At 37.0% G+C, this 13,243-nt stretch overlaps 1 protein-coding gene across 3 annotated transcripts in view; it reads right to left on the reverse strand.

Moving 5' to 3' along the window:
- Nucleotides 1–1,676: 1,676 nt before the first annotated feature.
- PCGF5 (polycomb group ring finger 5) overlaps nucleotides 1,677–13,243 on the reverse strand; it is a 130,025-nt gene continuing 118,458 nt past the window's right edge. For all 3 annotated transcript variants that reach the window (XM_059169477.1, XM_059169478.1, XM_059169476.1), the window contains one exon: nucleotides 1,677–7,409. In XM_059169477.1, the coding sequence (XP_059025460.1) occupies nucleotides 7,362–7,409 (48 nt within the window). In that variant the 3' untranslated portion in view covers nucleotides 1,677–7,361. The remainder of the gene's footprint in view (nucleotides 7,410–13,243) is intronic.

Here is a 13,243-nt window from a genome sequence, read left to right on the forward strand (position 1 = left end):
GGACACGGAGACTCAGCCGGGTTAAGTAAACTGCTGGGAGTCACACAACAGAACGACCTTGAATTTAAACCCTGGTTTACGGGCACCCCGTGGCTATTATGAACTGAAGGGTGTCTCCCCAAATTCGTTAGGTTGAAGCCCTAGACCCCAGTACCTTAGACCCTGACTTGAGCTAGGGCCTTAAGGAGGCGATGAAGTTGGATGAGGTTGTGAGGGTGGGGCCTAAATCCAGTAAGACTGTCCTCACGCGCAGGGGAGGGACACCTGGCGACTGTTGTCAGCATCCCCTTCTCCCTGCAATCTGGATCCCCGGCCTGTGGTTTGCTGGGTGCCAGTTAAGATGCAGATGGCTTGTGTGAGGGTGTGGATATCACAGGACGGCTCTCCGCATCCCTCCCCAAGCTCAGGCTCTCCATGGGAGGACAAACCTACGTTCCCGCACTTGCCATGAGGAATAATGAGAAGGGAGAGTCTGGATGTGCCTGCTTGGGTTGCTAGGATCTGAGCGGTCCGAGTAGGGCTTTGGGCTGTAGGAGCTGGTGCTGTGTGTGGACGGTCCCTTCTGGACATGGTTCTCCACTTGACTGTGTGGAGATGACTGGCACCCCAAACTCCACAGCAGGGGCTTAGGTGTCTGGCAGGGTTCTCTGTGGCTTCCTGCAGAATACTGCCTGCAAACCCCCTGCCCGCACAGAAAGCCGAAGCCGCTCCCACTTCTCAGCCTCCGCGCCCAAGATCCCCCTAGTCCTCTCTAGTGAAAAGATCTGCACCTGAGCCTGTGTTGACAAAATGCTTCGAAGAACCGAGACACTGTAACCCCTTTTCTCAAGTGGCGGTTGGGCAGAAACTGCTCAGCAGGTCACAAATCTGTTTTCTCTTCTCCTCGGGGCAACAGAGCTTTCCCTGAGGCCCGCACCTCCGTAAGGGAGGCCCTGTGACAGAGTCCCTGGCCAGCCAGCAAGCGCCATGGAACCGAGGTACAGTGTGCTGCCTTTCCCCGCACTTTCCCTGCACCGTCCTCTCCTTGTGTCACTTCCCCTTCTGCAACTTGGCCTTGAAGGGGGTGAAGCTGAAAGGAGGGAGGAGTCAAACTGTGCTCAGAGGATGCTACTTTCCACATCTCACTCCAAGGCCTGAGGTTTCTAGCCGCTAACATCAGCCAGCGCTCGGCACCAGAGGGGCAGTGAGAGGGGAAGAGCTGAGTCACCGCAGCCTTCCTGGCTGGGATGCCTGCCTTCCCCTCCCAGGGCAAGAACAGGCGGGGGCTTTTAATGAAACTGAACTAGTCCCTAACTGGCTGAAGCAAGCAGTCTGTCTTTCAGTTCACTTGGGCCCTTCTTTGATACTCTGTCACTTTCAAAGGGTTATTTAGATTTGATTGAACTAACAAAATAAATTGTTCTAAAGTGTGTGTGTGCAGACCTCAAGTATACCCATTGTCTTAAAACTAAACAGCTCAGGAATAAATAAAATCTTTAAAAAAAAAAAAAAACGAAAACAAACAAAAAAACCAGAAAACAAAAAAAAAAAACAGAACAAAAACTAAACAGCTCAAGAATCTTGAGAGCATATCTATGCTCTCACATATTCATCAGATTTTAATGAAATTTGCTATGGTAGAAATTAATAGAGGCTGCAATCTACAACTAACATTAAGGATGACAGACAACAATAAATTATGCAATCAAAAATTTAATAACAAAGATACTATTTTTAACATGGTCAAATATACTTGGCTAAGTCCAGATTTTAAAAAACAAAAGAATCTAGCCCAACAGTACAACCATACACCTTTTTTATACAGAACATTCCATAGATCAACAGAAAATACATTTGAGCACAAAAATAAAAAATATTTAAAGAGAATCTCTAAGCAGCATTTTATTTCTGCAAAACAGACATATATCTTGTACTGATTAAATATCTACAAGTGCTTTTCCTTTACAAAAATACATATATTCTTAATAGACTAAGTCATTAACAATGACCTGGTAATCTTTCACTTCAATTTGAATGATTTATAAGCTAAATCTTACAACCACAAAAAGGTTTTTATCTGTATTAAGATGTTACCACTTTTGACAAAAAAAGCTTAAAATATCTTATATTTCAAAGGAAAATTAGCAACATAACTGTACAATATATTCTAGGATGGTTCTGTCACATGAGGGCTACTCTATTAAAAACTGGTGCTTGCTGTTGTGTTGCCAGATGTGGGAAGGCCGCAGACACTGGCGCTCTCCCACAAGCTCTTATCGTGGGCCACAGCTTCGTAAGGACACTTAGACCCCCATCCCCATTCTAAAAAATACAGCAAAAGAAAACCGACCCCCCCAAAATGGTAGGCTGATCCCATGACATTTCTAATATGTAGAACTTCTGCCTGTTCCAGTGGACTGAGGGGAAGTCTAGGGATAGATGATCTGTTTCCTAGCTCTACATTGCCCAGAAATATTTAATCTTTATTTGTTCTAGATTAGTTTCTTACTCCACAAAGCTCTGAAAGGTGAAAGAAAACTAGACCCAGTATTTTAACACCTCTGTTTCATTTGATTCTCTATTTGAAGAGAATTAAAACTAAAGGGATTTCTGAATGTCTCAGTATTGAATCCTAGAAAAAGGGGCATAATGAGTATACATATTTGAATGAGCATTTAAAATAAATTATATTTAAGTTTAATTTCATAACTTTCTGAAAAGGAAGTGCTTAAGCATTTTAATTCTATTTGCAAATACAGTAAGGATAGTGAGTAAACATACTATTTGTGAAGATTACATTACATGGGGAAGAGAATAATTTCAAATTACTGGGAAAATGTCTTTGCTTTAAGAAAAAACCATAAACATCTTGTATTTAAGTGCATTTTAATGAACTTTCAATCTGACATTTTTCCATCAAAATACTATACACAATACTAGGTATATCAAGTAAATCCAGAATTGGCTGGTTATTTTGTGCTTTCAAAAGGGTTTCTGAGTCTCTAGAATATTTAATATTTTTCAGGTTTTCACAGACCAGATCTGGCAGACATGTTACGTTCCTTAGGGCAGGGATATAAATCTTAAAGTATTAAGAGCATTTTCATGTTTTCTCATCCCAAACATTAAAGTTATGATGAACTCCTTCATTTTTTGCAATTCCTATAACCAAAGTCTTACTGGTCCTAAGGCTTAGCCTGTTGGAAGATTCCTTATGATAAGCCAGAGTATGTAACAGAGTGTCTCCAAGGAGGTCTGTCTAGTGGCTGATCAGAGAGACTGAACCGTGTGAGCTGTACCTTCAAGGTGGCCCCGGTGTCCGCTCACAAGGAAAATGGGGGTGGGGGATGGGGGTGGGGTGGCAATGCTTCCTTGATGCATATACGCTCTCGATCTGGGACCCACTGTGCCAAGCTGGGCTGTGCGGCTAAATTCTAATCACAATAAAGTAATCACTGAGAAACAGGACAAAGAGTTACTTTAAAAAATAATAGGCTTTTATGAAAAATTTGCTTTTGGATACAAAAAAAGCATTTACTTATGGAAGTCTAATAGAATGTACTATTTTTCTATACATGTAAGCAGCATGGTCAGCACTTCTACTAAAGTTTGCCTTTAGTAAAATTTCTTCTGTTATTAAGACCCCAGGAACTAAATGAACCTAGTTTTAGTTTATATGGCCTCCATGAAATGGATTAAAGAGCTTCTCAAATTAAGAGTTTAAATTTTCCATTTTAGTTTTCTTTTCAAAGGATGCATTTCTCCCCCTTGCATCCAGGGGGAGCCAATTGTGGTGTTTCATCTCTTTCTCACCTTTGAGGATTTCCCAAGACCTATCGAGTGATGCTGGAAAAACGAGAGACATATTTGAAAGGAAGTGTGCTCTGATTATTGCAAGAAAAACCCACATTTGATTGATCTCATCACAAAAATTCAGTTTAAAGCCTTTCTTTGGTGATATTTTAGTAGTTACTCAAGGTTATTGAGTTACTAACTATATAAAATTAAACTGCAACCTAAAAAGTTCCAACCTCCAAACTGTTAAAACTGTCTCTCTTACCATGGTTATTAATCAAAAGTAGAATGTCTTTGGTGATCTCTATTTCTTATGAAAATCTTTCAAAAAGAGATTACTTTAACTTTAGTGCCTAGTTAGATACAAAACCATTCATAAGAGACAGGTACAGATAACTCAAAGTTTATGCAACAAATCTAAACAGAAATGCACTTTAGCAATGAGGCACTTTCTCTTAAAGATTTCAGTAAAGCTAAACAGCTCACAAAATTATATAACACACTTCCCCCCACCTTAGAGAGTCATTTAAATTTAGATTAAATTGGAGTGTATAATGTAGTTGAGCAAACTCATTACATTTATAAAACGTGGCATATTCGTATGGGACATATTTCCAATGAATAAAGAAATAATATACTTTTAGAAAAGTAATTAAAAGATATTACCCAAGGTACCTGCACCCCAGACTGAAAGACCTTATATTACCTCATCAATAAGCCTTTTAGTTCATTTTTTATACTTCTTAAAGTGTTTAGTTAATCTAGAGAAAAGGCTATATTCTGATTCTCTTATTAATGGATGTGATGACCCCAGCTAACGTGGGATCTATAGGTCACAGTCCTTCTTTATACCCTGGGTTCCTTGACCCTCTTACATCTCTGATATCTAAGGCAGAGAAAACAGATGGTAAAATCTTTTATGGAAGTAAAGTTCTTTCAGTTCTTTGCTTAAGAAACAATAGATTAAAAAATTTTAACTTGATTCCCCAATTTTGTGGATTCAAATGATTATTTCTACAGGTTATTTATATAAAGACTTTTATTAGTACCCTAAGCTGATAAAACTAACCACAAAAGTTGCCTATATATTTTTTTCTGTACCTAGTTTCTTACAAATTCCACAATCTGACTTAGGGGATAATTAGTGTATTGCTAGACATGATAGTAGTCCCATACTTAGAAAATCATAGTTGAATATACCAAAAGAAGTCGGTTGAAGAAGTCTATGGTTCTTAATAGTAACATTGTATTACTCAGGACCATCACAAAATGAGTACCTTTCCCTAACTCGTAACTGATACCTTCCTTTACTTAAGGTTTTCTTTCACATGTTTTGGCACATATTCCATTGCATTTCAGTAAAAATGTTAACAGGTTAACATGGAATAATGGAGTTTTATATAAAACTATTCTCAATCCCATAATTGCTTCCTATGTATTTCCTTGGAAAAGAGTGAAATTACATGAGATGAGGCAGCAACAGGCCAGATTGAAAGATTTCAGGTATACAAAACTGATTTAAGGCTGTAAGTTTGGCTGGAGACCCAATCACATGCAGGTCTCATTTGTGGTTTTTAAAATGCACTCTCAATCCATTTGAGTTATTAACTTCCATATGTAAAACACCATTTTAAACACTGACTGCGATTTTAAAATTTCTTAGAGATGTCAGGGAACTGGATTTCATAGCACAGCAAAATAATTTCTGTAGCAGAGAGTAAATTCTGTTCTTGGTTGAGTGTAACCTAACCATTTTTACAGCGTTAACAAAAATCTGCCTTTTAAATTCTGCTTGTGAGTCCTTCCAGGCACAAACACAATCTAACAAAATGAAATTCAGAGAGCATTACCATAACCTTTGTCACAAAAGTCAAAACAAAAACAATAGAAGACTTTAATACAGACTAACTTGAAACAAAGACACATGGAAGAGATAATTATGAAGTTTCAGCCTTTTATGTTGTGAAATATATCAAGATTTAGCTGTATTTTGTATGTTTTTTAGAGTTGTACAATGTTACAAGAAGCATTTTGAGATTCAGAAGGCATTAATCCGTGATACATTTTACTGGAAAATGTAGCACATCTATAATGTATACAGTATAAAAACTATGTGTGTAACACACAGATTGTGCTCATGTCAGATTTCTAAAAGAGTTTTCCTAACTTTCAAGATTTTTCCTAAGTTTTAGAGGTTAACTTGTTTATTTTGAAGCAATTAATAAAACTTGATTTCCAAAGAAGTTTTTTGAAAACAACTGTAAATTTTAAAAGGTTTAAAATGAAGTTCTTCATATAATTTAAGGTAACAAGACTTTCTTTGACTTGCAGACTAATCTCAAAATGAATGGAAGACTTAACAAAACTGCAAAATCAAGGACATTATCACAGCTCTGAACTTAATGAATTTACGTAAAAAACCAGAATCCCGTTTCCCCCTGATTACTACAGGATCTAAAATGAAATATCCTCAAACCATTAATTTCGGTTAGCATATTTACCTACTACACAGCATTTATTCTATTTTACGCATATGGTTTGGAAATGTGATAGGTAACTAACAGTTTTGATTGGTAATTGCCTTGAGACTTCTGAAATCCATAAAATAGCTAATGTTATCTGCTCTAAAAGTCCTAATATTTAAAATCATCCTAACCCTCTGCATGCCACAATGACACACACCTAAGGCCAACTTAAAAAGAGAGATACCACACTCATTAAATGGGAGCCACAATATAATGATGCACACAGAAAACAGGCTATACACAGTGACGTTTCATGAAGCAGCACCTGCATTTCATAAGGCATTATGAAAGTTTGACCTTACTGATGCATTAATTTTGTTAGAGTAAATGTGACCAGTTGTCAACGTCTTGAATGGTTGTGAATCCAACCTCAGGTCTCCACGAAGTCCCTCCCATTTTCCATCCTGAGGGCTAAGCTGCTCTCTTTGTGCAACTGGCAGACTACACAGCTGGAGGACTGAAAAAGTCTACCGCTATCATGTGCTCTAATGATAAGAATGATTGGCATTCTTCCCCAAAGACTTGCATACTCAAGAGTGAACTATTTCACACACAAAAAGCTTACTGAGAACAGGACAGTGGCTCAAAAACCATTCTTCTAAATACTTTTCCATACAAAAAAACTTCAAGAGACAGTAATTATTTCTTGTACAGTACTCTAAACAAAAGTTAATAAAATATTAAGTATGTGAACACTGCAACACCACACAGAGTCATAGTACTAGTGTAATCAAACATCAGGACAGTCTGGGAACAGGCAAGCAAGCTACGTGGGAGGCTGGACCGTGGCTGTACAACTAGCTGATGCTAACCCTGGCCGTACTGGACACCGTGAGACGGCAAAGATACCTTATGCAAGTGGTTCAGTAGCAGAATGGCACTTGGTTCACTCTTAATAGAAACAACATAAATGTAACTGACAATTTAGAGACAGACAAATGGCCTTATTTGCATGCTGAAAATCTGGTTGTGTCCCTCTTGTCCACACACCATTCACTGTGCGATCTGTTGATGAGTAAACAAAGTGCAGGATTCATCTTGGGGGGATCGAGGCCCCTTGGTCTAACCGAAATCAATTCTTGGTCGATACTGCAATACCATGGGGTAGGACTACAAAATAAAAACAGGATGATGAATGAGACGGTGTTTACATGAAAGCAATAAAGATTATATATAAAAGATTTTTAGAATACAGCATTCTACTTTGCAATATTTCCTGGTACTAGTGATTATGACAATTAAATGAAGACTAGTTACCTTTAAAATTATTTTTAAGTTGTCTTTTTTTTTTTTCCCCAGAATCAGTGAAGTTTTCTGTACTCTATGTAACAAAGGTCAAGTTCAAAGTCTCACTGATGTCACACCAGCTGGGTATGTGACCATTACTAATGTAACACTTAGCAAGGGCCAGGGGAGGACTGAAGGTTCTGGGCTCTGCATAAAGGCATTCGTTCCATCGATCGTTAACCAGGTGGGGCTGGATTCCACCCAGAGCTGCTGTCTGTGGCAGCCCACTGAGTCACAAGGTAACAGACCTCTTGCTATGAATCAGTGAACCTGGGACAGTTTTCATGAATCACATTTTTTAAAAGTTAAGTCTGACACCTTTTTCTTTTTAACATTTAAACTTTAATGGTCCTTTAAAAAATGCTGAAAAACAAGTAGGTGTCCTCTCAACAGTTAGTTGATACAACTATATTCACTGTGGACTCTTCTATAATTGAAAGAAAGGTTCAGGTGGTCCTTGGTTGTTCTGACTCTGGAGAAGGTGTCCTACATCACCACACTAGAGATGGAAGTGCCTCCTGCATGTGAGAGGCACGTGCCACACAGCCACCTCTGTATTTGTCCCGCGATTTGACTATCATTTAGAACCTAAACATCAGAGTCAGAAAGGTCTGGAGAACCAATGGATTTCCTTTTTCTGAAAGCTGCAGAGTCCCTTTTAAAAATGCAATTTTGAGGTGCAACTTCTATGAAACCAAGAGACAGTGTGGAGACTGTCACTGATGGTTCCCCTTCATCTCCGTGTAGGTGAACATAAATCTCTAGGAAAGAAAATTGTGTACTTTTTCATACATGTGAGAAAGATGGACCGAGGTTCTATAATCCTGAAAAATGACAATTTCTGTACTGATCTTAGCTATGTTATATACTGAGAAGACTCGTCATTGGAGTCTTTTCCCATTCAGCTCAGGATGGGAATGAAAATTTCTAGATCTTGCCCTTTCCAGCTGAGGACATTAGGTGATGCCAACACCAGTCCTAAGGGCTGGCATAAAAGTCACAGTCTCTCAAGATTTCCATGGTCTAAATTTATTTTGATTTAAATTTTGTTTACTTGTTTTTACTTAAAATTTGTTCCTTCTAAATGAGAGTGTCTGGGAGAGGCACAGGAATCTGCATTTTATAAAAAACCTCCCTGGGTTTTCTGAAGCTCAGCCAGATGTGGAGACTGCTGCACAGGCATCCTACCCTAACTTGGATACTTCCCATTCTCTCTGGCCCAAGAGGCAGCTTGCCCCCTGTCACAACTATCTTCCTGGCTGTGCTCTCCAATATGGACTGTTGAATCGCATACTTTTGGCAAATAATTAAGCCACTCGTTCTAGAATCCCTTCATAATATATAGAAGAATCCATCACTGATTCTACTGGGATAAAGGTAGAGAGGGAAGTGAAATGGCTCATCTGTCTGTGGTCAGAATCTTCTGGAGCGAAAACCAGCTGGTTTTGTTCTCCAAGTAACCATTTGTGTTTGGTTCTATGAAGACACATGAAGTTTAATCTTACTGAAAAGTTCTAAAATGCTGGGAACTGTTAAGACATACTTGAAGTTCTATTTGTATTTCAGTTTGCTTTCTGTAGTAAAATGGCACTGCACATACTATCATGAAGTATGGCACGTCAACCCCTAGTGTTCAGTGAGTGTCCTGAACAGACCCACTTGTAGAGTTGCTAGTCCTCAGTCTCATCATGTCCTAAAATAAAAAATAGATACTTCCACAGTATATATTTCAAATGTGATAACTTTAAAAAATAATGCTGACCTTCACTGATGTGCTGCTTTTCTTAAAAAATCTTTATCATAAAAGTAAATGTGACAGATTTGGAAAATACAGAAAAGCACCAAGAAAAAAGCAAGATCATTTAACCATACCAACATTCAAAGATAACTACCATAATTATTTTAGTGTATATCCTTCTAGTCTTTTTGTCTATATACATTTTTTTTTCAAGACTGTAACCATGCCACACATATTGTTTGGAAAATAATTTTGTCCATGTAAAATTATAATTTCCATTAAAAAATTCCATGACTTCTACACTATTTAATATCCCATATATTTAATATCCCATGATATTTCTAAAGGATGACTATAATGCTTTTCTATAAAAGAATTAAAAGTTATCAATGAATCTTTTGTTATATGTTTTAGTTTATTCTTTTGTGTGTGTGATTATAAATTAATCTTGACCCAATGATCAGGACTGGTTCCTAGAAGTGGAACTGCTAGTTCCACTGCTGCTAGTTCAAACAGCACTCACATTTTTTAGGCTTTTTGATAAATACTGTCACACTAGGCTTCAAGAAAGTTATACTATCTTTACATTTCCAAAAGATATATGAGTGCTTTCTTCAATGGCCTCACCAATAATGAGTACTATATTTTCTTCCCTTCTAATACGGCAATTTAAGCATAAAATATTATTTTATTTCTTCTAAAGAAATTAACCATTTTAGTATGCTGATTAGTCAGTTTTGTTTCTTTTGTGACTTTCCTAAGCATGTCTTTTGTTCATTTTGTTTTTTTTTTTATTCATTTTTCTAAGGAAAGGTAAACTTTGTCTTATAGATTTATATGAATTCTTCATGTATTAAAGACATTAAAACTTTCTGTCATACATTGCAAATGTTTCCTCAGTTATGGTTATTTTTGCCGTGTACTTTTCAATATTAACAGTCAACTTGGTTTGTCTTTGTTTCCCCTTACATGTACAATGAGAAAGGCTGTCTCTACTCTGACATTACTCAAACTATACTTCTTCCTGATCTTTGATGGTATCAGTTTTAATATTTACCACTTTAAGTCATGAGAATCTCCTGTAACATGAGGTATGGACTACATCTCCATCCCTGTCACCAAAGGTCGCAGTAAAATTTATTGGAAACAAACCTAGATCACACTCCCCCCATCCCCCCCCCCCCTCCACCATCTATACTTTGAGTTCACTGATTACTCCTGCCAACAGCCAACTGCTGTCTCTGCTCCTGCCTCACTGGCCTCCTTGCAACCCTCAAGCAACCAGATATAACCACTCCTACAGGTCTTCCCACTGTGTTCCCTTCTTCTGAAGCACCCTACCCCAGATACACACATGGGCTAGTTCTCTCACTTCCTTTTGATTAAGAATCACCACTTCAAAGAGGTCTTCCCTTTATCTAAAATATTCTATTTATGTTTTCACACTACAAACTGTATTCATTTATTTTTCATCTGTTACCATCATTAGAGCATAAGCTCTATGAGGAAGAAGAATTTTGCTCATTTTTTACATCTGTGTCCCCAGGACCTAAAAGACTGCCCAGTGCATTTAAGTGCTCAATTGGTATTTGCTAAATGAATCATTTTTAATTCCGCTAACTTGAAATACTCTTTATAGACTCATACATATCAGACAGTCTGTTCCTGAGCCATTCTTTTGATTTGTATGTCTGTGTTTAAGTCAGTACCTATTTTAGTGACTTCAGCTTTAAGACACATTTTAGCATGTGGCAATGCACGTGCCCCCTGATTACTCACTGAAGCACTAGTTGATACTTCCTGATGAACATCATACTTCCTGATGAACACTGATTGTGTTAAGTTAAACAAGAATCTGGTAAAAGTGTGCTTGGAACTACATCTAACTCCATAATTTAATTATGGGGGAGAAAAGACCTCTCTATAGTATCTCATATATGATTTAAATTTCTTGTGTGTGAAGTGGTATTTTGGTTATTGATGAGGAAGTTTTTGACCTTAGAAAATCCATGCTGAAATATTTAGTGGTTACTGTCATGATACTTGGAATTTACTTTCAGACGGCTTCACAAAGAAACAACAGAATTATAAAGAGATTAATAAGATGAGAAAGGAAGAGAAGGAAAAAAGGGACAGAAAATGTAGCAAAATGTTGATTAGTAGAAATCTAAGCAAAAGTAAAGGATATTCCTTTGTATTATTTCAACTTTTGTTTTTTGGAAAATTTTCAAAATAAGTTGGTAGGAGAAACTGGGACTTAATAATGAATTTTATCAAATGCCTTTTTTGTATCTCTTGATGGTTTTGATTTGACTGTGTGTTTGTCTGCATAAAATATGTTTCTACTATATAACATACATTACTTCCCTCCCCCAATATTAAGCCATTCTTTTATTTCTGATAATAATACTATTTGGTCTTGTTATTCTTTTAGTATATGATTTTAGTGTATTATTTATTATCTTTGTATTTGTATTCAAAATGAGATTGATACTCGTTTTCTAGTTGGAGGTTCTCCGTCAGTTTTTGGTATCATGATTATGTTACTTTTGTAAAATGAATTTGGAAGAATTCTACCTCTTTCAACAATTTTTTAAAAGATTTATTTATTTATTTGAAGACAGAGATCACAAATAGGCAGAGAGGCAGGCGGGCGGGTTTCGGGGGGAAGCAGGCTCCCTGCTGAGCAGAGAGCCTGATGAGGGGCTTGATCCCAGGACCCTGGGATTAGGACCTGAGCAGAAGGCAGAGGCTTAACCCGCTGAGCCACCCAGGTGCCCCTCTTTCAACAATTTAAAACAATTTAGAATTGGAATAAATTATTGCTTGAAAATTTGAGAGAACATGACCATAAAACTACTCAGACATCCTTTGAGGAAGGATTATTATTTTCTTTTATGATTTAGTAATTTTCATTTTCTTTCTTCATGGATAAATTTTGGTCCACTGGTAGTTTCCTAGAAAACTGTCCATTTTGTGGAACTTAAAAGTTTTTAAAATTTTAAAATAGTATAAAGCTATATACATTAAGTTTTCTTGAAATAAGTGATAACTTTTTCTCTGAAAATTTCTAATTGAACTTTGACTAAAGGTATATCCTGTTAATTGTAAGTTCAACTCCATGACAGGACTAAAATCCACAATGAAGTATTCAAGAAAGAAAAGGCAATTTGTGAGGATTTAAAAAAATCTGATCTTACTCCAGTTCTCTAATATTTTAGGTCAGATTTTATGAACATCTTTAAGGAAATAGACATCAGTGCCAAGAGTGAAAGCAAAAAACCAGGTATGTATCAGTTCTAGTTCAAGGCATAAGCATCACTAAAATTTATCATCCCAGTTAAAATGTACTTTTATTAGGTAACTGGAAAATGGATAGGAGGAAAGTTTTTCTTAGTGCATTTTAAAATTAGTCCTCTTTCGTTTCTTCATTAAAAGAAGTAATCCAGGGAGAGCACACAGGGCGGGGCCTCGTAAGCAAACTCACAGTTCCACAGCGCTGTTGTCCTTAGGGTGATTCCCTAATCTGGCATTTTATCTTTCACTTGTGGGTGAATGACTGATTAAAAAAAAAAAAAACATGAAAATTTATGCAAAGAAGTATTGGGTATGGAGCAGAGATCCAACATGGAGTAGATTTCTCAAGGGGTAAAACTAGTAATTATTAAAAATTTCTGATTTTTAAATTAAGAAATAATTTAAATAAAAAATAATTTAATAAATTGTTAAAACTCTCATAAATAATGGCCTTAACACTTACAATTTCATCTTCAGTTCAGTGAAATTAATTAGATGAATGCAAGAGAACTAAAATAATGGGACACTCTGGGGACATAAATTGAAAAATGAAGTTTTGTAGCTCAGATAAATACTGGTTTTTCCAAGCTGCAGGTCTTAGAAACTCGGGTTTGGGAAGAAA

The sequence above is a fragment of the Mustela lutreola genome, chromosome 4 (genome assembly GCF_030435805.1).
Source record: "Mustela lutreola isolate mMusLut2 chromosome 4, mMusLut2.pri, whole genome shotgun sequence".
NCBI classification, from domain to species: Eukaryota; Metazoa; Chordata; class Mammalia; order Carnivora; family Mustelidae; genus Mustela; species Mustela lutreola.